The sequence below is a fragment of the Pelodiscus sinensis genome, chromosome 14 (assembly GCF_049634645.1).
Source record: "Pelodiscus sinensis isolate JC-2024 chromosome 14, ASM4963464v1, whole genome shotgun sequence".
NCBI classification, from domain to species: Eukaryota; Metazoa; Chordata; order Testudines; family Trionychidae; genus Pelodiscus; species Pelodiscus sinensis.
The window spans coordinates 22,016,242-22,043,556 of NC_134724.1; the positions used below are offsets into that span (position 1 = coordinate 22,016,242).

A 27,315-nucleotide genomic window follows, 5' to 3' on the forward strand; every position below is an offset into this window, starting at 1 on the left:
TACCACCTGTGGTATACGCTTAGAGTAGTAGTCACCAGCCAATAGATCGGGATCTACCAGTAGATCTTGGAGCCTCTGACAGGTGATCCTGACTGATTTGGTCAGGAACCTATCACGTGCCAGCACTTCAACTGCCCCTCCACCCTCTGTCATACTGCTCCTTACCTCTACCTGGGAGCTGCCCCCTGGGAGCCTCCTGCTTGCTGTGCAGGGTGTGGGGCAGAGGGGGGTGCTGATGTCAGGGTGTCCTCCTTCCCCCCCCTTCTCTACCCCATCTCCACACAGAGACAAGGGAATGAAGGGAGCGTGGCAGTGCAAATCTCTGCAACTCTCACAAACACACTGTCCTTCACACTCATCTCCTGACCTAACACACGTGGGGGTTGTTACTTCTTCTGCTTGTAAAGTGGGTTAGTTTTGGATTTTGACTGGTCTGCGCATCATTTTAATTTCTCTTACGTTTACATTTAATTCTTTGAGTGGTGACTTCTAAAGTACCTAACCTTTCATGGCTGGAGTAATTATCCCTGTGGGAATTGCTGCTCCTGGAAGTGGCAGGCATGTCCTTGCAGCCCCTGAGAGAGGCAGAGCAGGGGGTCTCCATCCACTTGCCTGCAGACACCACTCCTGCACCTCCCAGTGATCAGTAATGGGGACCCGTGGCCAGTAGAAGCTCTGAGCTCAGAGCCTGTAGATGAGGGGCAGCACATGGCATGATGTAGCCACTGCTGAAAGCAGGTGGTATATTCAGGAGTGGTGCAGGACCAGGGCAGGAGTAAGCCTGCCTTAACTCCACTCCTCCACTACTCACAAACTGCCTCAGCTAAACAGTGCCCAGCCAGAGCCTGCTTCCTGAACCCCCTCCTGCACCCAACCTCCTGCCCCAGACTTGAGTCCCCCTGCACCCTAACTCCTTCCCAGAGTTTGTACCCTGAAACCCCTTCTGGACCCTAATCCCCCGCCCTGGGCTAAGCCCGGAGCCCCTCCCACACTCCAAACCCCTTGGCCTACGAATAGAGCCTGCACCCAACCTCCTATTCCAGCCTGGTGAAAGTGAGTATGGGGGAGAAAGAGGGATGGGAGTGAGCAGGGTGAGGCCTCAGAGAAGGAGTGGAGCAGGGGCAAGGCCTCAAAGAAGGGGCGGGAAGGAAGTGGGGCAAGGGTATTTGGGTTTGAGGTAGATCTTACATTGCACTTAAATTGAAAAAGTGATCTTGTGATTAAGAAGGTTAGAGACCACTGGCTTAGAGTTATAAACTGTGACTTTCAAGCAAATATGTTCATTTTTAAATGTACACATTCCTCAAAGGTAATGCTGCTTATTTTGTTAAATTAAATTTAACTTAAAGTATCTTTTTTTCCATTTAATATAATTACATGTCTAACATGCCTGCATTGCAGATCTAAACCACATTTAATTCTAAAACACTAAGAAGCCTTTCTTTGTTTTGTAAGTCTGGTTTCAGATGCAGGGGGCATAGCACATCTTCAGAAAGAAGGCAAAAGTTGCAGAAGCGACACGAGAAGCCTTTAAGCACAAGCCAATCAAGCAGAACAGAACAAAGTCCCGAACCCTTGTACTTTGAGGTATTTTTTATGTTTATGTCCCTGTTAGAATTTCAATATGACACAGCCTTTTAAAACATACAGAATTGGAGATACTAATCTCGTGACATCTCTTCTTGCTGCAAACTAATGCTAAAGTTCCACAGCATGATAAAATACACTGATTGCTCACAATACTATATGTATTGCCTCTAATTTAGGTATAATATGTGTAAGTTCTGATTTTATAATAAACACTATTCAATTTAATAGTGCAGGGATTTTTTTAACATTTGTACTACTCAAAACATGCACAGTATTTTGAAAGCTGTTGCCAAAATACAGTAAATATAACTTTATGCATGGATGGATACTTTATCTCACAAATTAGTAAAGTTTAATTAATATTTTCACCATTGAAGACAAGTACTGGATACGTTCACTTCTAGCTTTGGTCATTCTAGTTAATGCACTTTGTCTTTTGGTGTGTTGTTTGTGGGTTTTTAACCAGATTAGGCAAGTGTGATTTTTAATTCTCAATCCTTCATTTAGGATGAAGATGAATTTCCAGAGTTAAATAGTGACAATGGAAGTGGCAAAGGTGGGAACATTCAGCAAAAATTTTCACCAAAAGTAGTAAGTGAAGACTTTTTTTTTTTTCTTGTGATGTTTTATTTTTAAGGTGAAGACAATTTCTGATTATAAAATCATAGCACTGGAAGGGACCTCGAGAGGTCATCGAGTCCAGCCCCCCGCCCTCAAGGCGGGACCAAGCTCCGTCTACACCATCCCTGACAGATGTCTATCTAACCTGTTCTAAAATATCTCCAGAGAGGGAGATTCCACCACCTCCCTTGGCAATTTATTCCAATGTTTGACCACCCTGACAGTTAGGAATTTTTTCCTAATGTCCAATCTAAACCTCCCTTGCTGCACTTTAAGCCCATTACTCCTTGTCCTGTCCTCAGAAACCAAGAGGAATAAATTTTCTCCTTCCTCCTTGTGACACCCTTTTAGATATTTGAAAACCACTATCATGTCCCCCCTTAATCTTCTTTGTTCCAAACTAAACAAGCCCAGTTCATGAAGCCTGGCTTCATAGGTCATGTTCTCTAGACCTTTAATCATTCTTGTCGCTCTTCTCTGTACCCTTTCCAATTTCTCCACATCTTTCTTGAAATGTGGCGCCCAGAACTGGACACAGTACTCCAGCTGAGGCCTAACTAGTGCAGAGTAGAGCGGCAGAATGACTTCACGAGTTTTGCTTACAACACACCTGTTGATACAACCTAGAATCATATTTGCTTTTTTTGCAACAGCATCACACTGTTGACTCATATTCAACTTGTGGTCCACTATGACCCCTAGATCCCTTTCCGCCATGCTCCTTCCTAGACAGTCGCTTCCCATCTTGTATGTATGGAACTGATTGTTCCTTCCTAAGTGGAGCACTTTGCATTTCTCTTTATTAAACTTCATCCTGTTTACCTCTGACCATTTCTCTAACTTGCTAAGGTCATTTTGAATTATGTCCCTATCCTCCAAAGAAGTTGCAACCCCACCCAGTTCGGTATCATCTGCAAACTTAAATAAGCATACTCTCTATCCCAATATCTACATCATTGATGAAGATATTGAACAGTACGGGTCCCAAAACAGACCCTAGCGGAACTCCACTTGTTATCCCTTTCCAGCAGGATTTAGCACCGTTAACAACTCCTCTCTGACTACGGTTATCCAGCCAATTATGCACCCACCTTATCGTGGCCCTATCTAAGTTATATTTGCCTAGTTTATCAATAAGAATATCACGCGAGACTGTATCAAATGCCTTACTAAAGTCTAGGTATATGACATCCACCGCTTCTCCCTTATCCACAAGGCTCGTTGTCCTATTAAAGAAAGCTATCAGATTAGTTTGGCATGACTTGTTCTTCACAAACCCATGCTGGCTATTCCCTATCACTTTATTACCTTCCAAGTGTTTGCATATGATTTCCTTAATTATCTGCTCCATTATCTTCCCTGGGACAGACGTTAAACTGACCGGTCTGTAGTTTCCTGGTTTGTTCTTATTCCCCTTTTTATAGATGGGCACAATATTTGCCCTTTTCCAGTCTTCTGGAATCTTCCCTGTCTTCCATGATTTTTCAAAGATCATAGCTAAAGGCTCAGATGCCTCCTCTATCAGCTCCTTGAGTATCTTGGGATGCATTTCATCAGGACCTGGTGACTTGCTGACATCTAACTTTCCTAAGTGATTCTTAACTTGTTCTTTGTGTATCCTATCTTCTAAACTTACCCTCTCTCTGCTTGTATTCACTACGTTAGGCACACCTCCAGACTTCTCGGTGAAGACCGAAACAAAGAAGTCATTGAGCATCTCCGCCATTTCCAAGTTCCCTGTTACTGCTTCTCCCTCCTCACTAAGCAGTGGGCCTACCCTGTCCTTGGTCTTCCTCTTCCTTTTAATGTATTTATAAAAGGTCTTCTTGTTTCCCTTTATGCCTGTAGCTAGTTTGATCTCATTTTGTGCCTTTGCCTTTCTAATCTTGCCCCTGCATTCCCGTGTTGCTTGCCTATATTCATCCTTTGTTAGTTGTCCTAGTTTCCATTTTTTATATGACTCCTTTTTTATTTTGAGATCATGCAAGATCTCCTTGTTAAGCCAAGCTGGTCTTTTGCCATATTTTCTATCTTTCCTACACAGCGGAATTGTTTGCTTTTGGGCCCTTAACAACGTCCCTTTGAAATACTTCCAACTCTCCTCAGTTGTTTTTCCCTTCAGTCTTGCTTCCCATGGGACCTTACCTACAAGTTCTCTGAGCTTATCAAAATCTGACTTCCTGAAATCCATAACCTCAATTGTGCTGGTCTCCCTTCTACCTTTCCTTAAGATCATGAACTCTATTATTTCGTGATCACTGTCCCCTATACTGTCTTCCACTTTCAAGTTCTCAACTAGTTCCTCCCTATTTGTTAATACCAAATCCAGAACAGCTTCTCCTCTGGTAGCTTTTTCAACCTTCTGAAACAGAAAGTTGTCTCCAATGCAGTCCAGAAACTTATTGGATAGCCTGTGCCTCGCTGTGTTCGTTTCCCAACATATGTCTGGATAGTTGAAGTCCCCCATCACCACCAAATCTTGGGCTTTGGATAGTTTTGTTAATTGTTTAAAAAAGGCCTCATCCACCTCTTCCACCTGGCTAGGTGGCCTGTAGTAGACTCCTAGCATGATATCACCCTCGTTTTTTACCCCTTTTAGCTTAACCCAGAGACTCTCTACACAGCTATCTCCTACGTTAATCTCCACTTCAGTCCAAGTGTGTACATTTTTAATATACAAAGCAACCCCTCCTCCCTTTTTTCCCTGTCTGTCCTTCCTGATAGTAGTAGTCAGAGGGCCGGATAATCCTCGACAATGCTTCCGTAACATCTCGGATACGGGCCCCTGGCAGACAGCATACCTCTCGAGATGAACTGTCAGGGCGACAGATGGGCACCTCCGTTTCCCTCAGAAGAGAGTCTCCAACCACCACTACCCTATGTTTCTTCCTCGCAGGGGTGGCAGGAGACTGCTCAACCTTGGTGGTGCAAGGCTTGGTCTACTCCACTGTGGGGGGTGACTCCTTGTCTCCTGCAGAAAGTAAAGTGTAACGGTTACGTAACAACACAGTGGGAGGGTTAGGAGCAGGGGTGGAACACTGCCTGAATTAGTGTTACCTGAATTTGCATTCTCTCTTTGCAAGAATCTGTATCGTCTATTACAGAATTTACAAGGTCACAAAGGTAGATTTTTTTTTTTTTAAGTATATGCAACACAAATTACTATGAGCTTTGTTTTGGAAATACTTTCGCAATGGTCTTTAAACTAAAATAGCAATGTCAGGGAAAACCATATGGTCAAAAAGCCAGACTTAAATTTGTCCACAGTCTATTGCTGTTTTGCAACAGTGGAGGAACCACATGTGAATAAATACATATTTATTTGAAAAATACTTTGGTGGGGAAAAAAATCATTTGCAGGTTACATAAAAAACAAAAGTAACATTAAGTGGAAGTGTTTGAATAAAAAAAAATCACAAAAGAAATGAAATTGATGTTGATAATGGGTTTTTAAAGTTTTTTTATTAACTTTTAAAAATAATCATTCATTTAGAAAATAATTTGATGTGCTCATTCTCTAGTATCATCAGTGTTCAAGGAAGGAGCTTTTCCTCGGGTGCATAATCTACTTTCTCTGTTTGGTGCAAAAGATGACCTACTTTCAGATTGTAAATTTGGTGCAAAAGTTTCTTTTTTGGATTTAAAAAAAAGTTATTTTAAAACATAAACCATTATTGTATAGGGCCCAAGCAAAGTAAGTTCTGAGTTTGGTTATACAAGGAATTCAGCTAAAGATAAACTGTGAATCTAAAGAACTTGCTGCTGCTTGACAAATGGCTCTTCTACTGTTAATGTTCCAATAGTCTTCTCCGGAGGTGTATATCTATACACACTGACTTCATAAACCCAGTCAATACTTCTTAAATCGTCAGCTTTTGACCACTTCAGCATCCAATCCATATATGTTATATACACTGAAAGTCCATCAGTACTTATTAGTCAGAATGGCTAGGAGTGGTGTCCCTAGCCTCTGTTTGTCAGGGGCTGGAAATAGATGACAAGAGAGGGATCACTTGATCATTACCTCTTTCTGTTCACTCCCTCTGGGGCATCTGGCACTGGCCACTGTTGGTAGACAAGATACTGAGCTAGATGGACCTTTGGTCTGACCCCCAGTATGGCTATTGTTATGTTCTTATGAATGTTTTAATGGAACTCTCTTTCTGATGGTCATGAACATCAAATGTAATAGTTCAATTTAAAAAATACCATTCTAAAGAGAAAGTGAAGTCAGAAGGTAATAAAGCAAACAAATGTATTACGGATATAAACTGTTTAAAAAGTTAGCTGGCACCGGTTACCAGTAACTATCACTCAACAAGGCTGACACTTACCAGGTAACCAGTTAACCGGTTACCCCTTTATATCCCTAAAATGATTTGGCCTCTTGAAGCAGTTCTGAAGCAAAAATTTACATGAGATCCTCAGCATTGATCTCTGATTACTGAGTCATTTGATGTTGTCTTCAAAACCATGTATCTGGAATTATTTGTATAGTCATCATCAGCTGTTGATAGAAAATCAAGTCCTGAGAGTCTGGGAATTTGCTAAATAGTTCATATAGTGAGGAGGCGGGAGAAATCCCTAATCTAGTAATTAGGATGGAAAACTTGTAACGTGTCTTTTCCAGTATAAAGATTTAAGTTTTCAACAAAACTAATTCAGTTGTGTTTTAATACATACTTGGACTTGCTGTGTCACAGCTATATATTACTTTTTTGATAGGTAATATAGCTCCGAATTGTGTACATTTGCACAATACTTTTGCTACGGTCTCCCATAAGTAATTCCTTTTCTATTGTAACAGCTTGTAATTATGTTTATATTCTTTCTTCTGCAACCTTAGCTGGATGATTTACCTGAAAATTCTCCAATCAATATAGTCCAAACGCCAATTCCTATTACAACCTCTGTACCCAAACGTGCAAAAAGTCAAAAGAAGAAAGCATTGGCGGCAGCACTTGCCACAGCTCAAGAATATTCAGAAATAAGTATGGAGCAGAAAAAACTCCAGGTCTGTTACATTTTCAAGTATTAACCACTAGGGGAGGAATAACCATCATCGAACAGCATTCCTTCATACACTGTTATAGCAATAATCTCTGTTTAAAATATGTGCTCTCTTCTCCTGATTAGTAAATAGGCATAAAGGTGAACTGTCTTTTATGTTCATATAATAGGAAGCTTTATCAAAAGCAGCTGGAAAAAAGAGTAAGACTCCTGTGCAGCTAGACTTAGGAGATATGTTAGCAGCACTCGAGAAACAGCAACAAGCAATGAAAGCCCGTCAGCTCACCAACACCAGGCCTCTTTCATACACAGGTAATACCATCTAACTTTATCAGAGGGGTAGCCATGTTAGTCTGGGTCTGCAAAAGCATCAAGGAGTCCTGTGGCACCTTCTAGACTAACAGATGTATTGGAGTATAAGCTTTTGCATCTAACTTCAGTATTCCATAGCTCCTATTTTAAGAACATAAGTTGAAAAACTGATCATTCTAGATCTAGTTAACTTTTTCTCAAATACATGCACTAGGGATGTAAAGGGCTAATTGGTTACCTGGTAAAGCATTCCAGTTAATCGGCATGAGGCAGGCTCTGGCTGGAGCAGCTCCCCGGCAGCGTGTGCTGCTCCAGCCTGGCTGGACACACCACAGAAACACAGCAGACCAGTTAATCTATTAAACTATGTGCTAAACCGGTTAACATTTTAAATGGGATTTTACATCCCTAATTTCCACTTCTGCAAGTTTATGGATATTTTAAATGAGATTCAAAATGCAGTATTGTAAAACTGAAGTTGTAGTTTCTTAATCTACTCGTTTAACAGACCATGACTGTGCCATCACGATGCTCAAAGATTTAATAGCAAATTACTGTAATGAACTTCCATGTTAGCAATTAAGTACCATTACATAAAGTACTAGAAGATTTACCCAGCGTTACTTGGGTCCTTAACTCTTCTTCTTTTAAATCATTGCTCTGGAGTGGGGCTGGGGATGAGGGGTTCAGAATGTAGGCTGCCCAGGGAGAGAGAAGAGAACCCCAGCCCTCTCTTACCGCAATAGTTTGGGGCCAGGTGAAAAGCACCTCCCCATGGCCGCTGCGGCTAGTACAGCTGGGGGAGGGGTTGGTGTCCCCTGGCTGAGTGACCGATACACAGACAAATTCTCTCAAATATGTTGTAGATGGGTCTCCCAGTACCCATCTCTGGCCCCTTGCTTGCCCTCCTCCCTCCCCCCCGTGTGGTCCTTAATATAACTTTCCCTGTTACCAAAGCCCTCTCTTTCCATTTTATGAGACACCGTTGCTTTCTTGGCACATACCATTGTCTTGACACAACTAAATCCTACTCTTGCTTTAAGTTATGATAAGAGGAAGCTGCCTAGTAAATTTGGTGGTCCTAGCTCTTACTGTTTAGGATATAGAGAGACAGACAAACTCTCTTTATATAAGGACCATGAATTCCCTCTGGGAAATAAATCAGCAAAATGAACTTTTTGTATCACCTAATTTGCAAGGAATCTTCCAATCATAAATACTGACTAGCAAGGCTGTAGAAAAGTGCTGTAAAGAACTTTGATGTAGGCAGATGGCATCTTCATTTTAAAGTGATTTCTTTTGGCCTGTTGCTTACTGAAAAATCTTATTTCTTCCAAAGAATGTCCTTTTATTATAACTAATGTAAATGTTTACAGACTCAATATTCATGTCTAAAATTATATTTATAAGTACTTTGAGAGAAACTTGGTCTAACTTTTAAATGTTCTATGATGTGTATAGCCTTCTTTTTCTCCTGGATTAAGTAGTCAGTTTCTTACAACACAAGGCTAAATTCAAGAAATATGTAAATGTGGAAACATTAACATTTGATGATGTAATTTTCCTGTTAAAATCATCCCCCTCCACTTTCAAGAGGAAGAAAAATGTACTTTGTTAGAATTTGATAGTGAAAATTTTGAAAGTGTGTGGGCTTTATTCCAATAGTATTGTTTAGTGAGAATATCTTTCTTGCCTATATTTAGTTGGCAGTGCTGCACCTTTTCATACCAAAGAATCTACCAACAGAAAGTCATTAAGTAGAGGAGAGCCATCTGTGGGTTGTCTTAATCCTTTGGACTTGACTGCTCCAAAAGTAAAAAGAGGAAAAGAGAGAGAAATTTCCAAACTAAAACGCCCTACTGCTCTTAAAAAGGTAAACCTCACATCTGATTTGGGACTGCCTTGATCCAAGATTAAGAAATAACAATGACTAACAATTCTCTTTAATGTTTTAGTTGTGATCTAGAAAGAGGGAATCATGCACTCCTGAATTGTGATGTCCTGCTCTTTAGGACAAGTGAGGACCAACTTGAACTGTTTTAAGAGGAACTTCAGGGTTGTGTGTTTGTTTGGAGTGTGGGAGAGAAAACAGAAGCAAGTGATAAATAGCTACCTATTGACCATCAAAGGAATGCAACAAGGCTGATAATCTAGCCAATACTTCTTAATATTCATTACATTATTGGTATCTATCACTGATACTTTGATAATTTATCATTAACCTTTAACTTTGATACAGTAAATAGCCATATAGTCTCAGCACTTTGTATGGTGGTGCTTTTCAAAAATGTCTCAGAAGACGCTCGAAGACTCAATTGTTGTTGTATTGCATTTTTGCATCAAGTTGAGAGGTGGGCAGTGATGACAGAAATGAGCATTGTTTATTAAATATAAGCTGGAAAGAGTGTTTGGGAAATATTTTAAAGAAAAGCTTAAAAAAAACCCAACCCTTTCTGCCTCTCTAGTCCTCTAAAAATACTCTGGTATTGTGTTTTTATGCCTTATTGCAACCACTAAAATGAAGAGTGCCATTTCTTGTCCATCAAACACATTTAAAATGTGTTATTTAGGTTCATGCTCAGAACACTTTATATGAACAAAAAAGCTCTAAATCAGACTTTATAATTTTTCCCATTTCTATGTGAGGGAAGTTTTCTGCCTCGTATCAATCTGTAATACTTACAGGTTTCTAATCAATTGAAAACAAATACTTTGTTCCTAGATTATTTTGAAAGAGAGAGAGGAAAAGAAAGGACGCTTATCTGCAGATCACAGTCTTCTAGGATCTGATGAACAGAAAGAGGTGCATGTAAGTTTGACTGCTGACCAGTCTCAGGAGTTAGCCTCCCAAGAAGGTAGGAGTCTTCTCTTGTTTTAGCATTTTTTTAATGAAAGTTTTAAGTTGAAGTGTCTGTACATTGCTTTTATTTTTTAATGTGCGGAAAGAGTAGAAATGTATAAAAAAGTGTGGAAATTATATGAAAAGACCTATCTGAGGTTGTTTGGTCCATCCCTCAACTATATTAAGATTCTTATGTGCTTTATTCACTCCAGTTTTTCAAATAAATCAGTCTTCCGTTTTCCATTTGAGACACTTTCTCTGTAATGGACTTGAGTATGGAAGATGTTTTGATATGTGGCCTTAAAAACCTAAACTTAGTCAGTGTCACCCATTTACTCCTAGCTGACTTTATATTTCTGCTTTGTGGGCCATTCAAGTCAGTTCTTCCTTGGCATTTGGAGTTTGTGAACAATTAAAACCATCCTTTTAGCCAATCTTTTAATCCCCAACAGATACTTCAAATCCTTAATTTTATAGTTCTCATAGTCCTAAGTAATTGAGTATTGTAGTCTATTATTTTGATTTTTATTAAATAACACCTCTGATTTTGCTATCACATTTTTGGAGATAAAATAGTAATTTCAAGGGCCAGATCATCAGCTGATATAAATTTGCATCGCTTTATTTCGGTGGCCACAGATTTGCTACACCAATTTTATGTAAACAGAGAATCTAATGCCAAATGTATTTTAATCATATTTTGTATTTTTTCTCAGCATTTGTTTTTAGTTTTAAAACAGCTGTTGGTTCACTCTAGTTGCCGTGCACCCCGGCAAAGATTTCATGTGTTCCCCCTCCACCAGGCTCTGATTGGCCTTGAAGCAGGAGGAGCGTGCGAAGTATTCTTCCACTGCGGTACCTAAAGGAAACCACCAACTATTCAGAACAGCTGGTGATTTCTCTAGGCACCGGGGGGGGGGTAAAGACTTGATGTGCTCCCCCACCCCCAGGTCAATCAGGTTCATTTTTTGAAAAAGTTGTTCTCATCAGGTAGTTCCTATTTCCTGTATATTCTCAAACACTTTAAAAAAGAGCTCAAATGTAATAATTGGATGATATTCAAATAGCACTGGAGTAATTTATCTGACAGAAATTAGGTGCCTAAAATTTGTAATTGTGTAAAAATCAGAGTGGAACCTAGGAGTGACAGATGAGTTCCATTTGTTAAACTGTACTGCTTTTATATTTCATATTTAAGACATCTTAAAGCCTTTTTTCATTTATTTCAGAACCTGGACTAAGTATGCCTAGTGATACATCACTCTCTCCAGCAAGTCAGAACTCTCCATATTGCATGACTCCAGTGTCACAAGGCTCGCCTGCAAGTTCAGGGATAGGTAGTCCAATGGCATCTTCAGCAATCACTAAAATTCACAGCAAGAGATTCAGAGAGTAAGAATTTTGAATTATTCAGCTTAAATTATAAAGGTGTATTCTAGTCAGCTGTGTTTTCTGTATTCACTGTATTTGAATGTATTGGACTTTATAAGTAGTTGAACGTAAGTTAGCCTATCCCCAGTGTAAAAAAAGTAGTGTACTCCCTGGCGCTTTGTATCCTCTGTTTCTTACCAGCTTGTCATGGCCAAGCTATAATAATCCTGACAGATTTCTTTCAGGTGGGATACTGCTTTTTAAGAAATGGAAGAGGAAGAGGAGTCATTTCAAAATAAGGATTTTTTTTAAAGCAGACACATTTGTGGTGGGAAATAAGGCAACTTTACGTTTGGGACACTGGAAACTATTACAATCCTGCCTTACTAACCATATCAAATTACCAGTAACCATATATGAATGCATCCAGTATTGATTATCAAATTTGATCAAGGAATAATGAATTGTAAAATATAAGTGTGTCTGAGAGGTCCTCTAAGTTGTGGATTGGTAGTATGCTAATAATGTATTTTATTGTGATTTCATTTTAAACACTTTCATAATATCCTTTCATTGTTTAGGTGTACAGCTCTTCTAAATAAATGTAGTAAGTATACTTGGAGCATTATACTAAATTATTTCAGGGATATCTTCTTTCTGCCAAAATCATTTAAAGTAACACAGCAATGAGATGCATTACCAAATTTGCTATTTGCTAAAATGTGTTGTTTTCTGAATTGACAGGTATTGTAATCAAGTTCTGAGTAAAGAAATAGACGAATGTGTGACTTTGCTATTACAAGAGCTTGTCAGCTTCCAGGAACGAATTTACCAAAAGGATCCCATGAGAGCTAAAGCAAGGAGGAGGCTTGTTATGGGTTTGCGTGAGGTTACCAAGCATATGAAGTTAAACAAGATCAAATGTGTAATCATTTCTCCAAACTGTGAAAAAATTCAGTCAAAAGGTACAAGTGCAAGAGAGATTTTAGTGTATAAATCAAGCCTGGGCAAAATATGGTCTGAGAGCCGGATCTGACCCACCAAGTCACCAGACTGCTGAGGGGAGCCCCAGGCTGGCTCCCTGCTTGCCTTACCCCCATTTGTGCATCACTCAGAAATGTGTTTGTGGGGTGGTTTTTCTTTTAAAAACTGTAAGTCTGGATGGGAGCTGGGGGAAGCTTTGGGAGCCACTCTTATCCCCAGCACAATCCCATTGGCCCGTTCTGGCCAGAAACAGGTCAATGGGAGCTGCTCAATAATAGGCAGCAACGATGCACAAGGGACTCCAGAGCACATAGCTGCAGCCTGTGCGGGGGCGGGGCAGACAGCAGTGTTCCCTCTAAACTGTGCAGCAGCACAGCTTCAAAGGTGATCAGTCAGCCTTGCCCAGTCAGAGGCTCAAGGCTCTGTGCACGGAGTTGACTGAGCGGGGCTGATTAATCACCTGTGAAATTGTGCTGCCACGCAGCTTAGAGGGAACACTGGCTGACAGGGAGGCTGATTCAGGAACAGGCTGCTGGCTAGTAAGTCTCCTGTCCAAACCCTGCCTCTGGCACCGTAGCCCCTCACTTCCTCAAGCCTCTGCCCCCCCACTCCTGTCTCCTGTTCCACATACTCTAATCCTCTGCCCCCCTCCTGCACCCATATCCCCTTCCAGATCTGGCACCCCAATCCTCTGGCCCAGATAACAATCCCCTCCTGCCCTAGCTTACAGTCCAAATTCCTGAACCCCCTCCTGTACCCCAATTCCTAGCCCTAGGTCAAATCCAACCCCTTGCACCCAGTCCAGTGCCCCAGGTCACAATTGCCTCCTTCACCCAAACTGCCTTCCTTACCTCAAGCTTCCTTCTGTATCCAACATCCATCTCAGACCCTGTAGTTCCTCCATTAATATCATGGAAGAGTTGCGGCCCTCAACCACTTTCCAAATTCTTGGAGTGGCCCCCCCCATCAAAAATTATTGCCCACCCCTACTATAAATGCTATGTGTATACTGCATTTTCTCCAGCACTACCAGGGATGCTAACCTTGTTAATCCATTATGTTGACTTCTCAGTCATTTTAAGCATTTTCCAGGCATCCCATAGGCATGAAATGTCATCTTTCGGTTCCATTGTAAAGCTGAAACACTTTGGTTTGGGCCCATTTCTTTATAGGAAATAGTGGGATAGGAATTATGCCTTCCTGTATGTGGGGACTGTGCCTAACATATTGCGGACGCTACAGGGAAGCAAATAAGTTCCTGAGTTATGTAAGAGAAAGAAAAAGTTTACCAAGCAATAGAGAATCCAATTTCATAAAGTTTCTGCTTTAATACTTCTGGTGCATGAGACAGCACTATGAGAGGGTATAGAACATTGTTAGGTGTACAGATAAGATAATGGTATTCCGTAAATAACTGCTTGTTTTATTCAAGTATAGTAAAGTTTAACTTGATGCATGAGCATTGCATTCAAAGCCTTACTGCTTTGTTTACAAGGTTTAATCTAAATTTCCGCTAGCTAAATATGGGTGTGTCTTAGACTACAGGCAGTCCCCGGGTTACGTACAAGATAGGGACTGTAGGTTTGTTCTTAAGTTGAATCTGTATGTAAGTCGGAACTGGCGTCCAGATTCAGCCGCTGCTGAAACTGATCAGTTTCAACAGCGGCTGAATCTGGACGCCAGTTCTGACTTACATACAGATTCAACTTAAGAACCCCAGGCATCCCCAAGTCAGCTGCTGCTGAAACTGATCAGCGGCTGATTCCAGGAAGCCCGGGGCAGGGGCTTCCTGTACTCAGCCACTGGTCAGTTTCAGCAGCGGCTGACTTGGGGACGCCTGGGGCAGAGCAGCTGGGGTGCTGCTGGGTTGGTCCAGTAGCGCCGCCGCTCCTCGGCGCTACTGGACCAACCCAGCAGCACCCAAGCTGCTCTGCCCCAGGCGTCCTGATTCAGCCGCTGCTGAATCTGACCAGCAGTGGCTGAATCAGGACGCCTGGGGCAGAACAGCTGGGGTGCTGCCCGGTTGGTCCAGTAGCGCCCAGAGCGGCGCTACGGGACCAACTGGCAGCGCCCCAGCTGCTGTACCACAGGTGTCCGGAGCAAAGCCATGGAGCACGGGGGCAGCGGGACAGCCCAGATGCGCCGTGGCTGTCCTGCTGCCCTCGGGCTCCGTGGCTTTGCTCTGCTTTGTTCCCCGTCCCCCTGGTCTGCAGACCAGGGGGACGGGGAGCAAAGCGGCGGAACACGCGGGCAGCGGACAGCCCAGACATGTCTGGGCTGTCAGCTGACTGCGCGCTCCGCGGCTTGGCTCTGCTTGGCTCTGCTTTGCCCCCCCCCTTCCCCCTGGTCTGCAGACCGGGGGGGTGGGGGGGGGCAAAGCAGAGCCAAGCCGCGGAGCGCGCTGACAGCCCAGACGTGTCTGAGCTGTCAGCTGGCCGGGCGCTCTGCGGCTTGGCTCTGCTTGGCTAGGCTTTGTCCCCGTCCCCCTGGTCTGCAGACCGGGGGGGGGGGGGGAAGCAGAGCCAAGCCGCGGAGCACGCGATCAGGGGGACGGGGGACGGGGGGGGGGGGGGGGCAAAGCAGAGCCAAGCCTCGGAGCACGTGGGCAGCGGACAGCCCTGTCCGCTGCCCACGTGTTCCGTCGCTTTGCTTCCTCTCCCTGGTCTGCTGGAGACCAGGGAGAGGAATGGCCCCGTTCGTAACTGCGGATCCGACGTAAGTCGGTTCCGCGTAACTCGGGGACTGCCTGTACAGACTTTTGTCGACAAAAGTGGACTTTCAAAACTATACCTGCGTCTACACTACCGCTGAGATCTGTCGACAGAAGGTGTTATTGCCTGTAGGGTTGCGTCTAGACTACAGGGTTTTGTCGACAAAGCAGCTTGCTTTGTCGACAGAACTGAATGTGTCTAGACGCTCTGTCGACAGATACTGTCGACAAAACCCTGTAGTCTAGACGTACCCTATGTGTATTAAAGTTTTAGTTGGTAGTCTATTGACAAACTGTGGAATACTGGTTTGGACCAAAGGCAATATTAAAGACTGTTTTATAAGCTTTAGTTTTAAGTGTTGTTTTTCCTTATAAGGTGGATTGGATGAAGCTCTGTATAATGTAATAGCCATGGCACGAGAGCAAGAGATTCCTTTTGTCTTTGCACTTGGACGTAAAGCTCTTGGTCGTTGTGTGAACAAGCTAGTTCCTGTTAGTGTGGTGGGAATCTTCAACTATTCAGGTGCTGAGGTAAGCAGTTCATTGCTGAATAGATGCCTGAAATAGTTAGTCATTTCTATTTTTTTCTTGTGTAATACAGTTTACAAATTTTGTTCACTGCTCTTGGGTTTACAAGCTAACTATAATACATGCATGTGTACATACCGTGTGGTGACTGGCATAGGATGCTTATTTTAGCTTGGCCTATTCTAAAGTTTCTTAACTTTTTAAGTTTGACGTCGTGCCCTGTCATTTTTATGATATCAGGTTTGCCACTCTTTCTTCCTCTAAATCTTTGGAATATGGTGGCAGACATCTCCTTTTGAAGTGCCAGCTGAAATACCCTAGAATAGAGGAGTACAGCTAGTTCGGATTAGGAAGCCTAATCCGAACTAGCTACTCCGTGCCGCGTGTAGCCGCGCAGCACGGGGTTCGAACTAGCCGGGATTTAAAAATGGCGGCGCCCGGCTTATGAAAATGAAGCCCGGGAAATTCAAATCCCGGGCTTCATTTGCAAGTGCAGTATGCCTACATTACCCTCCTAGTTCGAACTAGGAGGGTAGTGTAGACATACCCCTCCTCATCCTCCCTGCCATCACTAGAAGTTTGTTATGAAGCCAATCTCCTCTAACCTCTCATAGTACCATCCAGTGACCATAGGCACTGGAACTAGGAGTGCTGAGTGTGCTGCAGCACCCTGTGGCTTATAGTGGTTTCCATCATATACAAGGTTTACAGTTTAGTTCAGTGCCTTTGACAAGCACCTTATCGACTGCACCATATCTCCTGGTGTCAAGGAGTTACAGATACTGAGGTGACAGCACTATTTTCCCTCCCCCCACACTGATAAAAATGGTGGCGCTTATTGGTGTTAACCTGTCTCTCTTCTGATTTCCAATAAAGTATAAGCATGTACCGTGTTTTAGAGTATATAACCTGCAGGTTATGCAAAGTTTTACAAATCCCCCCTCCCCCTCCCCACCTGCAGGCTATACTCGTCCACGTGTTATACACGTTTTTTTGGTTTTTTTACTGAAATTACAGGAAGACAAGACTGACTCTTACTTGATAAAAGCAGCATGGGAATACCCTGCGACCTTCTTCCCTCTGTTGGGTCTGTCCGAACGTGGTTAGCAGGCATTTAGGGGGGAGGGATAGCTCAGTGGTTTGAGCATTGGCCTGCTAAACCGAGGGTTGTGAGTTCAATGCTTGCGGAGGCCATTTAGGGATTTGGGGCAAATATTTGTCAGGGATGGTACTTGGTCCTACTGTGAAGGCAGGGGACTGGACTCGATGACCTTTCAAGGTCCCTTCCAGTTCTAGGAGATAGACAATCTCCATTAATTTAAATTTAATTTAAAAATTTTAATTTAATTTAGCTCTCCCTCAGATGGGGGTGCTTTGTTTAAGGACACAGCTCCTTTGCTCAGCTCCTGGCTCTGGTTGCCTGGGGCAGACAGCTCACCCCTGGGGAAGTGCACAGCACGGGCGGAAGGCAGCTCTCCCAGCTGTGGGCAGGTGGGGAAGGTTGGAGACTGTGCTAGGGGTAAGCCCAGTCACCTTCCCTTCACATGCAGCCTCCTGAGACACAGCCAGTCTGCCCTGCTGGGCTGCGGCTATCTACTCTGTGCTTTGGCAGTTGTGCAGTGATGTATCTGGAGCACAGATGCTTCTGCGTGACAGGCTCAGACCCTGACGCCTGAGTTAATTACCCTCGTTATCGTTCATTAACAGTACCCGCGGTTCATCTCCTGCAGTCTAAACAGCGGGTTATGCACATGTGAAGGTAATACACATGTGTGGGTCATACGCTAATTTATGGTAATTATTTTTGGTTATTGAGCTTGTTTCAGATATTGTAGCATGTACTGTAATGTAAACCACTTTATAGTTAAGCAATGAACAATATTTTTTTCCTCAAGATGTAAATTTTTTAACAAAACAAATAGTGGTGAAAACAAAATTACCAGCAATGAGTGTGCTAAAACAGCTAGCCACAGACTAATATTGAATTTTAGATCATGTTACATCCTTTATTACCTGCTAAGGAAGGAAGCACCCATTAAGTACTTAAATAGTCATTCGTCTTTTGTTCTAACATATATTTGGAAAGAGGTTCGATATCAAATGTGGGCCAGTAATGGAAAACTTCATTAAATATTCACGGTACTGGCTCCAAATGGTTTCTTCGGTGCAAAAGTAAGACTACTATTCTAATCAGAGGTTTTACTAAGCCTGGGTTGCAAGATGTTGTGACATCCCACTGAAAAGGGTTATTGGCTTGTTACTGGAGATAATACACATCTAAATGTTCCATAATATGCTAGGCTCAAATCTATTGATCATTGCACAAAATAAAAACTGATTAGATCTAGGGATGTAAATGGTTAACCAGTAGGGACTGGAGCAGCTCCCCACCTCAGGCAGGAGTCTGCTCCAGCCCTGCAGGACCCACTGCAGTTGGGGCAGCCTTTGTCCTTGGCAGGCCCGCCTGTCCCTCCAGTCCCAGATTACTCACTGGTTCCCCGGGAGCCAGCTGCAGAGTCTACAGCGAAGCCTCCCTGGGAGCAGGACCGGTAGCCCAGCTCTGCAGTATAACTTTACCCTGAAAGCACGGCTGGAAGAAGCTGCTGGCCCTGCTCCTGGGGAGGCTTTGTGGTGGGCACTGCAGTATAAAGCTTATTGGATTTTTAGCAGTTATACGGTTACATTTTTTTAATGACTTTTTACAATCTAATTAGATCCGTGCCACTGAAAAGCATAGACTGGTAGTGAGACCAAAGAGGCTTACTATGACCAAATCGGGTGGGGGGGTAGGGAGGTGTTGTTAAAAGAAAATTATGCAACTCCGTATTTTATTATTGGGGATTTCAGGCTGAGGCTCTTCCTGTGAGTCTGCGAACAATGCAGGAAGGCAGTGCTCTTTCCTTTCTATCCATTATTCATCCAAAACAACTCCAGCAAAAAACTTGAGCTATGTAAATGCAGAGGCATCCTTAAAACGAAACCTAGGGCATAACTGATTATTAGCCAAAATAAAGGCACACTCTTTTTGACTAGGCAGGCTTTAGACTTACGTGTACAGTACCTGTTGATAAAGGGGAGAATATGTCAAGTGAAAATGTTTATAAAGAGACGACAAATATGAAAATGTCTTCATCTTTAGAGCCTGTTCAATAAGTTGGTCTCGCTGACTGAAGAGGCTAGAAAGGCATACAGAGATATGGTTGCATCAATGGAGCAGGAACAGGCAGAAGAGGCCTTAAAGAATGTTAAGAAGGCACCCCATCACATGGGTCATTCTCGTAATCCCTCGGCGGCAAGTGCTATTTCATTCTGTAGTGTTATTTCAGAGCCCATATCTGAAGTGAACGAGAAAGAATATGGTAAGTATTAACATTTATATGTATATTACATAACTATAAAGTGGAAATAGCTATAAATATTAAACTATAGGCAGAAAAATATTCACAATACTTCCCAATCTAGAATATATTCTCCGCTTTAGAGAAGGTGATCCAAAATTGGGGAATCTAATCCAACAGTATTTTGAGGGGAAACTGAATAGTATTCTGGGGAAGTTCTAGAACAGATCACATAAAAATAATGGCAGTGGCCCTAATTCTCATCTGTGTTCCGAGTAATTTATGTTGAGACAAAGTAACCCTACGCTCAGTGAAAGGGCGATCACTTAATTTGCAGAGGGATTCTCCGTGGTAGTGAGTTGGTACATGAAGGCCAAAGTGAAATATAAACAGGGGGTTGTGTATCTTGGGCTGAATGAAGGGGAAATGAAGAGATGGGATTCAGGTCTTTGAAGACTAGAGCAATTAGCTTAAATTTGATGTTGAGGGGAAGCCAGGAAAGGGTTTTGAAGAGTTGTCATGGTCTGAACAACCTACAAGATCCATTTGTGTCCACTCATAAGCACACACAACATAACAGCTGAGGCAGTATCAGCTGAGAATAAAATGCTTGTGTAAACTAAGGATGTGAAAAATGTACAAAAATAGCATTTTAATTGGTTTCATGGTTACTATAGGTTACACCAGGCGTGTCCAAACTTTTTTCAAAGAGGGCCAGATTTGAAGAAGTGAACATGCGTGAGGGCCGTCCCCGCACTCTCAGCCCCAAGGCGGAGGGCCCGCAGGGTCGGAGGCGGGCGGAGAGCGCAGGGCACGCCGGCCTCACGGCGGCCCGGGGGGCAGGGCGAACCCGCAGCCGAGCGGGGGAGCGGGGCTGCGGATGTGCCCTACAGGGCAGGCTCTAGGACCGCAGAGGTCATGGGCGGCGGCAGCGGCGCGGCCGGAAGCGGCGTGCTGGGCGCGCCAGTTCAAAAGAGTGCCGGGGAGCCAGGAGAGGAAGCGGGGGCCGTATTAAATCGGAACACGGGCCGCAATTGGCCCGCGGGCTGGACTTTGGACATGCCTGGGTTACACAGTTAAACATTTTACCTGAAGATATAAAGTTGGGAGTGAAGGGTGATGGACAGGTCCTGGCTGCTAGCCCTGTACCACAGGCTCTGCCACCAGTGAGCTCCCAGTCCCATGACCTGTGCAGCAGCTAGAACCCCATGGTGCGGGCATCTCAGGATCCTAGCAGAGTTTAACCGTTAACAGGAACCGATAACCATCAGCTTATCAGTTAACTAGTTACACTCTTACATACCTATCTAACTTAGATCAAGTTGTTAATAGCATTGCTGATTTATTTTTAGAGTGTTTATTTTACAGTCTACCTGCTGCTTTTTTAATGTTCAGAATTTTTTATTAACACCTACCAATGGGATGATTATTAATACCATTTTAGCAAATTGCCATGGTATTGCAGCTCTGACAGTAAAGCCTGATACATGGGCTCACCCGCAGGCCTGCTGACAGGGCGTGGGGCGGGGGAATGGAGCAGTTGCCTTGGGACCTGCTGATGCAAAAGGGCCCTGGACTCCCAACTACCCCAGCTACCATACGAGCAACAACAGCCAGAACCCCAGGCACTTTAAATCGCTGTGTGGGGGCTAGTGCAGTGCGCTCAGGGCTGCACTGAGGGCTGGCTGCCCCCGCCTTGCCTCTTCTGCCTGAGGTGCCGCCCCTTCCAGGATCATGGAGCTGAGCTGTTCCCCTCCCCCCCCACACACACATATTGTGCAGAGGCTCAGCAAGTCTTTTAGCCTCTCTGTCACCCCACGCAATCAGCTATGCCATTTCTGACTGAGTGTGGTGCTCAGGCAAGCACATCAACACCTTTTTGATTGCAGAACAAAATTTGAGAATCTCATTAAACATGAAACAGTTTACTCCACAGCTTTTTCTGTTCTTGAATTTTCAAACTGTTTTTTCACTGTGTGATCATGTTCACGTGTCTCCCTTTTATGCTTTTTTCTTGAACAAATGTTTAGGATTTTTTAATTGTGTAAATGTTTTAAATACTCTCTAAAGCTGTCAGTTTTATGATGAGCTTGTGGCATCTTTAATTAATTTGCAGAAACAAACTGGAGAAGTATGGTGGAAACATCTGATGGGTTAGAAACCTCTGAAAATGAGAGAGAGTCCTCATTTAAGACCGTTGCACCAGAAAAATCTAGCAGTGTTCAGATTGAAAAAGTAACTGTTAATAAACAGCCACTTACAGCTACAACCGGAACTACCTCAACTGCAAGTCATGGAAAATCCTTGCCAGGTGACAAAGAGGAGGTGAAACCAGATGACAATCTGGAGTGGGCATCACAGCAGAGTACAGAAACAGGATCTTTGGATGGTAGCTGTCGTGATATTTTGAATTCCTCCATGACCAGTACCACGAGTACTCTTGTACCAGGAATGCTCGAAGAGGAAGAAGAGGAGGACGACGAAGATGATGAGGATTACACCCACGAACCTATATCAGTAGAAGTTCAACTGAATAGTAGAATTGAATCTTGGGTCTCAGAGACCCAAAGAACTATGGAAACCCTTCAACTTGGGAAGACCCTTAGTGGAGCAGAGGAAGACAATGCCGAACAAAGCGAAGAGGAAGAGAGAGAAACTTCTGAGCAGGTAGATCCAGTAATTGATAGTGAGGAATGGACAGCTGATAAGCACGCAAGTAATGCACAACATAAACCCGTCATCAGCAATTCTCTAAATAAAGAACACACAGATTCCAATTACATGTTGTAAAAATAAGCACAAACTCAGGAACTCTTTATAATTCTAAAATTATAACTAACTGTTGTAAGGGTTGCAGCCATTACTTTGTATGCTTCATCTCAACATTTTGCACTGTTAAACATTTAATATATGTATTTAATTCACAACTGATATTTGTAGCTGTCTTAGTTGTTTCATTAAAACCTATAGTTTAGCTTTTAATCAGTATCTGTATATTTACCAGAATTGAAACCATCTGTGTAAAACTTGTCAATAATAGATATTCACTTCTTTTGTAAACATAGAAACTATTTATAAATGACCAATTGTAAGCAAAAATCTTCTTAAATTTGACACACTTTTCAATACATAAGCTAATCTATGTTTTAAGACTTGCAACAGTTACCAACATTTTGCATTGTTGTTACCGCCAATCATTTTAACCTGATTGGCCACAATTTTCTAATTATCCCAGGAATTAAAAAGTAACAATTGACTTCTCCATAAAGAGAAGCTAGAAAAATCCACAAAACCTTTTTCTTGTGGTCAAAAGGAAGAGGAGGTTATTAGGAAATATATGCATGATTCTTATGCTAATGCAGACGCAGCTTTTTAGTTAAGTCTGTGAGGGTACATTGCAAAAGCTGCTGACTGTAAAGAGATAGTTTAGCATATTGTAACAAACTTCAACACAAAACCACAATAGCAAAATAAATACTTTAAAAAAGAAAGTGTCACTGTTTGCAGAGTCACGTTATGGGAACCATTAACCAGGACCACCATTCATGTTGTTCTTAGTAACTGACTGCTTCCTTATTCTTTCACTTACCTCAGGAATGCTGATGTGCATAATTTTATTTACATTAAATAAAACAGGCAAAAGAGAGCAGAGTATTTAACAAGTGTGACTGATACAATAGCTAAGTGTATTGATGTGTTCACTCACATGCTTTGATTCTGGCCATTTTTATGTTGAGTTCAGGATCAATTTTCGGATTAATTCTCATTGAGAATGTGAACTCTTGTTCCTCATTAGTAGCAGCCTAGTAGTTGACCTCCAGAGTAATAAAGCAGTAGTTCTGGGAAGACAAGAAAGTGCCTTGGAGTACTGAGGGTGGTCAGTGGTTCCAAAAAAACCCAACCAGAAATGAATAAGCTGCCATAGAATTATCGGTGTTTGTTCCTAGTATTTAAATTAAATCCATTATCTGGTGATTAATTTATTTCCGATGGGAATGGAGTACATATTTAATCCTTGCACACCAGTAGTCTGAATTGTTTATTTTTGTCCAGCACTGGCAATAAATGTACTGAAGCCGTCCACACCAAGGACTTGATTAAAAGAGTAGCTGAAGAATTTTTTTATGGCAACCATAGATTTGTTTTAATTCTATATTATATTCTAGACCACTTCCATTTAAAAATAACTTTCAGTAGCCCAAATAAATGGACATTTTAGTTGCACACTTAGTTTAATTAACAACTTGGGACCAGCACTTTTTTAGTATTTGTAATGTCAGCATTTTATATTGCACTGGGAAAATCAGACTCCAGGTTTAGGAATTATTTAGTCTCTCAGATGGTAAGCGTAGCAGAAACAAAGTGTTTGAGTATTATGTAAATAACATTTCGGTATCTATAGACATAGTAGATGCTGTGCGGGACAGTGTTGGAGAGAGCTGCTGGCTGTCTGGTTGTGTTCTTTGTTCCTTGACATAATCTTCCTAGATATTAGCAAGAGACATTTTATAGGAATACAAAAGAGTAAAGAAAGATTCCTCTAGAGCATTAACCCCAATTGTTCATACTGCAGATCCTACTGTGCATACATTTTGAAAGGTTTAGTTGATTTAGGAAATGATAGGGGTTTGAGCTGCTGACAGAGTATCAACATTTACCCTTGTATATGCAAGCACAGCTTCCATCAACAACTAAGATCATGTGTGCACACTAAGGATTGAAATTGACTCGTATTTTCCAAAAATGGAATTACAAAAAAATAATTGGTAAATTTCTTTTTGCTTACTCCATGGCAGTGATTCAAATAACTCTTGATCTAGAGGTAGTAATATTATCAAGGTTTGTGTTTTGTCTTTTCTGATCTTGGACAGTCAATTCAGAATTTTATATTTATATCAAACAGGACATCTACTTGTAATCTTCAACTCACTGTTTAATTGTAATTTTGCAACAGATTTCATATGTATATTGTGAGTTTATTAAAGATAATACAGCTCATCTAATACCTCTCTATTTGCCAGCAAACAAGGAGAACCTCTGAAAATGTAAATGATCACCTCTAGCAAGGCAAACCAAAACAGAGTAAAGGAAACCATCCATTTAGAATGTTTCCTTTTGATAAGAAGAGAATGAAATGTAATTGATAATGGAATGACTGTGTGTCTGGGAAGAGGCCCATTTGCATCTAAAATTAGGGAAGTTCCTTGCAATGTAAAGCACTTAAGAGGTATAATTTTGATCTTTTGGTAATCTTGTTTCTATCAGCAACAGAAATAAAGCATAAACTTTCTGATAGGTTATTTACAGTGTCGTGATTAATTTTTTAAAATAGCTGGATTTCTATTTCACTATAAAAAATATACAATTTATTATACAGGTTGTTACACTCCAAAAAAGAAAAAAAACAGATGTTTCTTTAGTTATAGGAATACCATTTTTGTTGTTGTGAAGATTATTCAGAAAACAAAGATCCAGGATTTTTCTTTCAAAGTCTTCATTGGGTTATTTAGATTGCATACATCTAGCCAAACAGGTAGTAGGGCATCTTTACAATGAATTGATAGAGGTGACGATGCATAGAAATTATTTTATATAACACTTCTAGTATTTGTGTAAAAATAAACTTAGGAGAAAACATCTGCAGAACATAGTCCTTCATCAGACCAAATAATTATATTTTAGTCCTAGTAAGGATGAAGGCCCTGGGCTTGCAAATACTTGCATGCATACTTGATATTAGGAGTATGAGTAGTTCCATTGATCTCAGTGGGCCTATTGGTATGCTTCAATTTAACACCTATACAAGTATTTGCAGGATTGGAACCACACAATGTCTGCTGTCTGCAGGATTTGTCCCATATTTTTAAAATTTAAAAACTACAGGAAATGTTCAATAATGCACTTGTATGATTTCTTAACATAAAGGTGGGAAATGTCTAATGCTTATGTGGGTGAGGATTTTCACATGATTCAATCCAATTCTTTAATATGAAGTTTAAATTTTAATAACATTTAAATTTGAATGCAAAAACTTGTATTGTTTGAAGAGCGGCTGTTTACTAAAACTGTCATTAAGTATTCTCTGTGAAGTTGTGCCAACTCATCAAAATATCCAGTTGATTTAAATGTTGATTATATTTAATCATTTAAAATTCAATGTGAAGATCTGTTTACAAAAACAAAAACCAGCAGAAGAAAGCCATAGATGCAGCTTACATGGGTTTTTACCCATCCCCACCACACACAATGAAATGTAAGAATGTCTAACTTGAAATTTAGAGAGAGAACACTGAAAGTAACAACACAGTTGGCACAGCCCACCTTCTAAATGTTCATATATTTTTAAATAGATTCTAATAAGGTAAACTGTTAATCTTTAATGTCTTAACATTTGTAGCATCACTTGGGTTAAATAGTAAAAATTATTATGAAATAAAAGATGAAGGGTTTTGTTTTCCTTTCTGCTGTATGAAGGATAATTGTTCTATCTATCATACTTTTTGGAGTAATAACAGCTTTTTTTGCACTATGTAAATACTAGTGGGGATTCTTCCATAATTAATAAACGTGATTGTAGAAATCTCTTACTACAGTGATATATTCATTTACCAGTTGCAATGTATTTTCTTCATGTCTGTTCCAAAACTTCACCAGCACCATATGCTACCCTGGTACTTTTGTTTTGATTTAAGTGTTGCTGCTTTCCCTGGGAGGTACCAGTGTTTTTCTGTAGCTTATGTACCAGATGGTAGTATGCACAGCATCTCTACACTCTGCCTCCTGGGGAGTAAACAATGTACCGGGTAGATCAGGTTGGGGAATAACTTTTGATGGGGAGCCATTCCAATAATTGTGGGCCTCACTCTTCCAGGATATTAAGGGAGGAAGTGCGGGGTCTGGGATGGAGGTTGGATGCAGAAGGGATCTTGGGTTAAGGGAGGGAGTTGGGTGAAGGAGGCAGTTGTGACCTTGGGCACTGGACCAAGGTGCAGGGGGTTGGATTGTGACATAGGGTGGGGAATTGGGATAGAGGAGGAAAGGTACAGGGATTTGGATTGTGATCTGGGGCAGAGGATTGGTGTGCCAGATCTGGGAGGGGATATGGGTGCAGGAGGTGGGAGGCAAAGGATTTGGGTATATGAAGGTAAGGAGCAGGAGTGGGGGGCAAAGGGTTGGGGAAGAGAGGAGCTAGGGTTTTAGAGGCAGAGTCTGGCCAGGAGACTTGCCAGCCAGCAAGCTTGTTCATGAATCAGCCTCCCTGCCAGCCAGTGTTCCCTCTAAGCTGCATGGCAGCACAACTTCACAGGTGATTAATCAGCCCTGTCCAGTCTGTCAGCTCCATGCATGGAGCCCTGAGCCTCTGAATGGGTGAGGGTGATTAATCACCTGTGAAGCTGTGCTGCCACATAGCTTAGTGGGAACACTACTGCCTGCTCCACCCCTGCACAGGCTGCAGCCACGTGCTGTCTGGAGCCCCTTGTGCATCATGGCTACCTGTCATTGAAACAGGCAGCTCCCATTGTGCTGGGGGTGGGAGTAGCTCTTAAAGCTTTCCCCCCTTCCCTCCAGACTCACAGCTTTTTAAAGAAAAAACACCTTGCAACCACATTTCTGAGGGGCATGCAGGTGGGGCGAGGCAAGTGGTGAGCCTGCCTGCAGCTCCCTACAGTGTCCGTGGGCTGGATCCTGAGCTAGACAATGTTCCCAAGTGAAAAGTACATCACTGAGACAAGTCACTTGGTTGATTCTCTTTGGTTACCTTCCCTGAAATACTTCAAGGTAAAACAAACCATTTAAAGATTTTTGTATCATGGGAGACATATATTCTGATCACTTAAAATTTGAAAAGGAAACATAAGTGAAAACTCTTAAGTCCTTTGCGTAGGTTCTCTGTATAAGTGTAATACTCATGGACCTTTCAAAGTTGAAAAAAGAATCGGGGCTTGTCTTCATGGGGAAACTTACCAGCAGAGCCATACCGGTTTAATACAGCTACAACTGTGCTGGGG

The 27,315-nt window shown here is 42.0% G+C and overlaps 1 protein-coding gene across 3 annotated transcripts in view; it reads left to right on the plus strand.

Moving 5' to 3' along the window:
• The window catches only part of SECISBP2L (SECIS binding protein 2 like), a 58,889-nt gene extending 32,996 nt beyond the window's left edge, over positions 1 to 25,893 (plus strand). For all 3 annotated transcript variants that reach the window (XM_075897206.1, XM_075897204.1, XM_075897207.1), the window contains 11 exons: positions 1,456 to 1,587; positions 2,098 to 2,181; positions 7,058 to 7,225; positions 7,392 to 7,533; positions 9,237 to 9,406; positions 10,256 to 10,388; positions 11,605 to 11,767; positions 12,491 to 12,711; positions 15,817 to 15,971; positions 19,108 to 19,327; positions 21,423 to 25,893. In XM_075897206.1, the coding sequence (XP_075753321.1) occupies positions 1,456 to 1,587; positions 2,098 to 2,181; positions 7,058 to 7,225; positions 7,392 to 7,533; positions 9,237 to 9,406; positions 10,256 to 10,388; positions 11,605 to 11,767; positions 12,491 to 12,711; positions 15,817 to 15,971; positions 19,108 to 19,327; positions 21,423 to 22,096 (2,262 nt within the window). In that variant the 3' untranslated portion in view covers positions 22,097 to 25,893. The remainder of the gene's footprint in view (positions 1 to 1,455; positions 1,588 to 2,097; positions 2,182 to 7,057; positions 7,226 to 7,391; positions 7,534 to 9,236; positions 9,407 to 10,255; positions 10,389 to 11,604; positions 11,768 to 12,490; positions 12,712 to 15,816; positions 15,972 to 19,107; positions 19,328 to 21,422) is intronic.
• Positions 25,894 to 27,315: the final 1,422 nt, after the last annotated feature.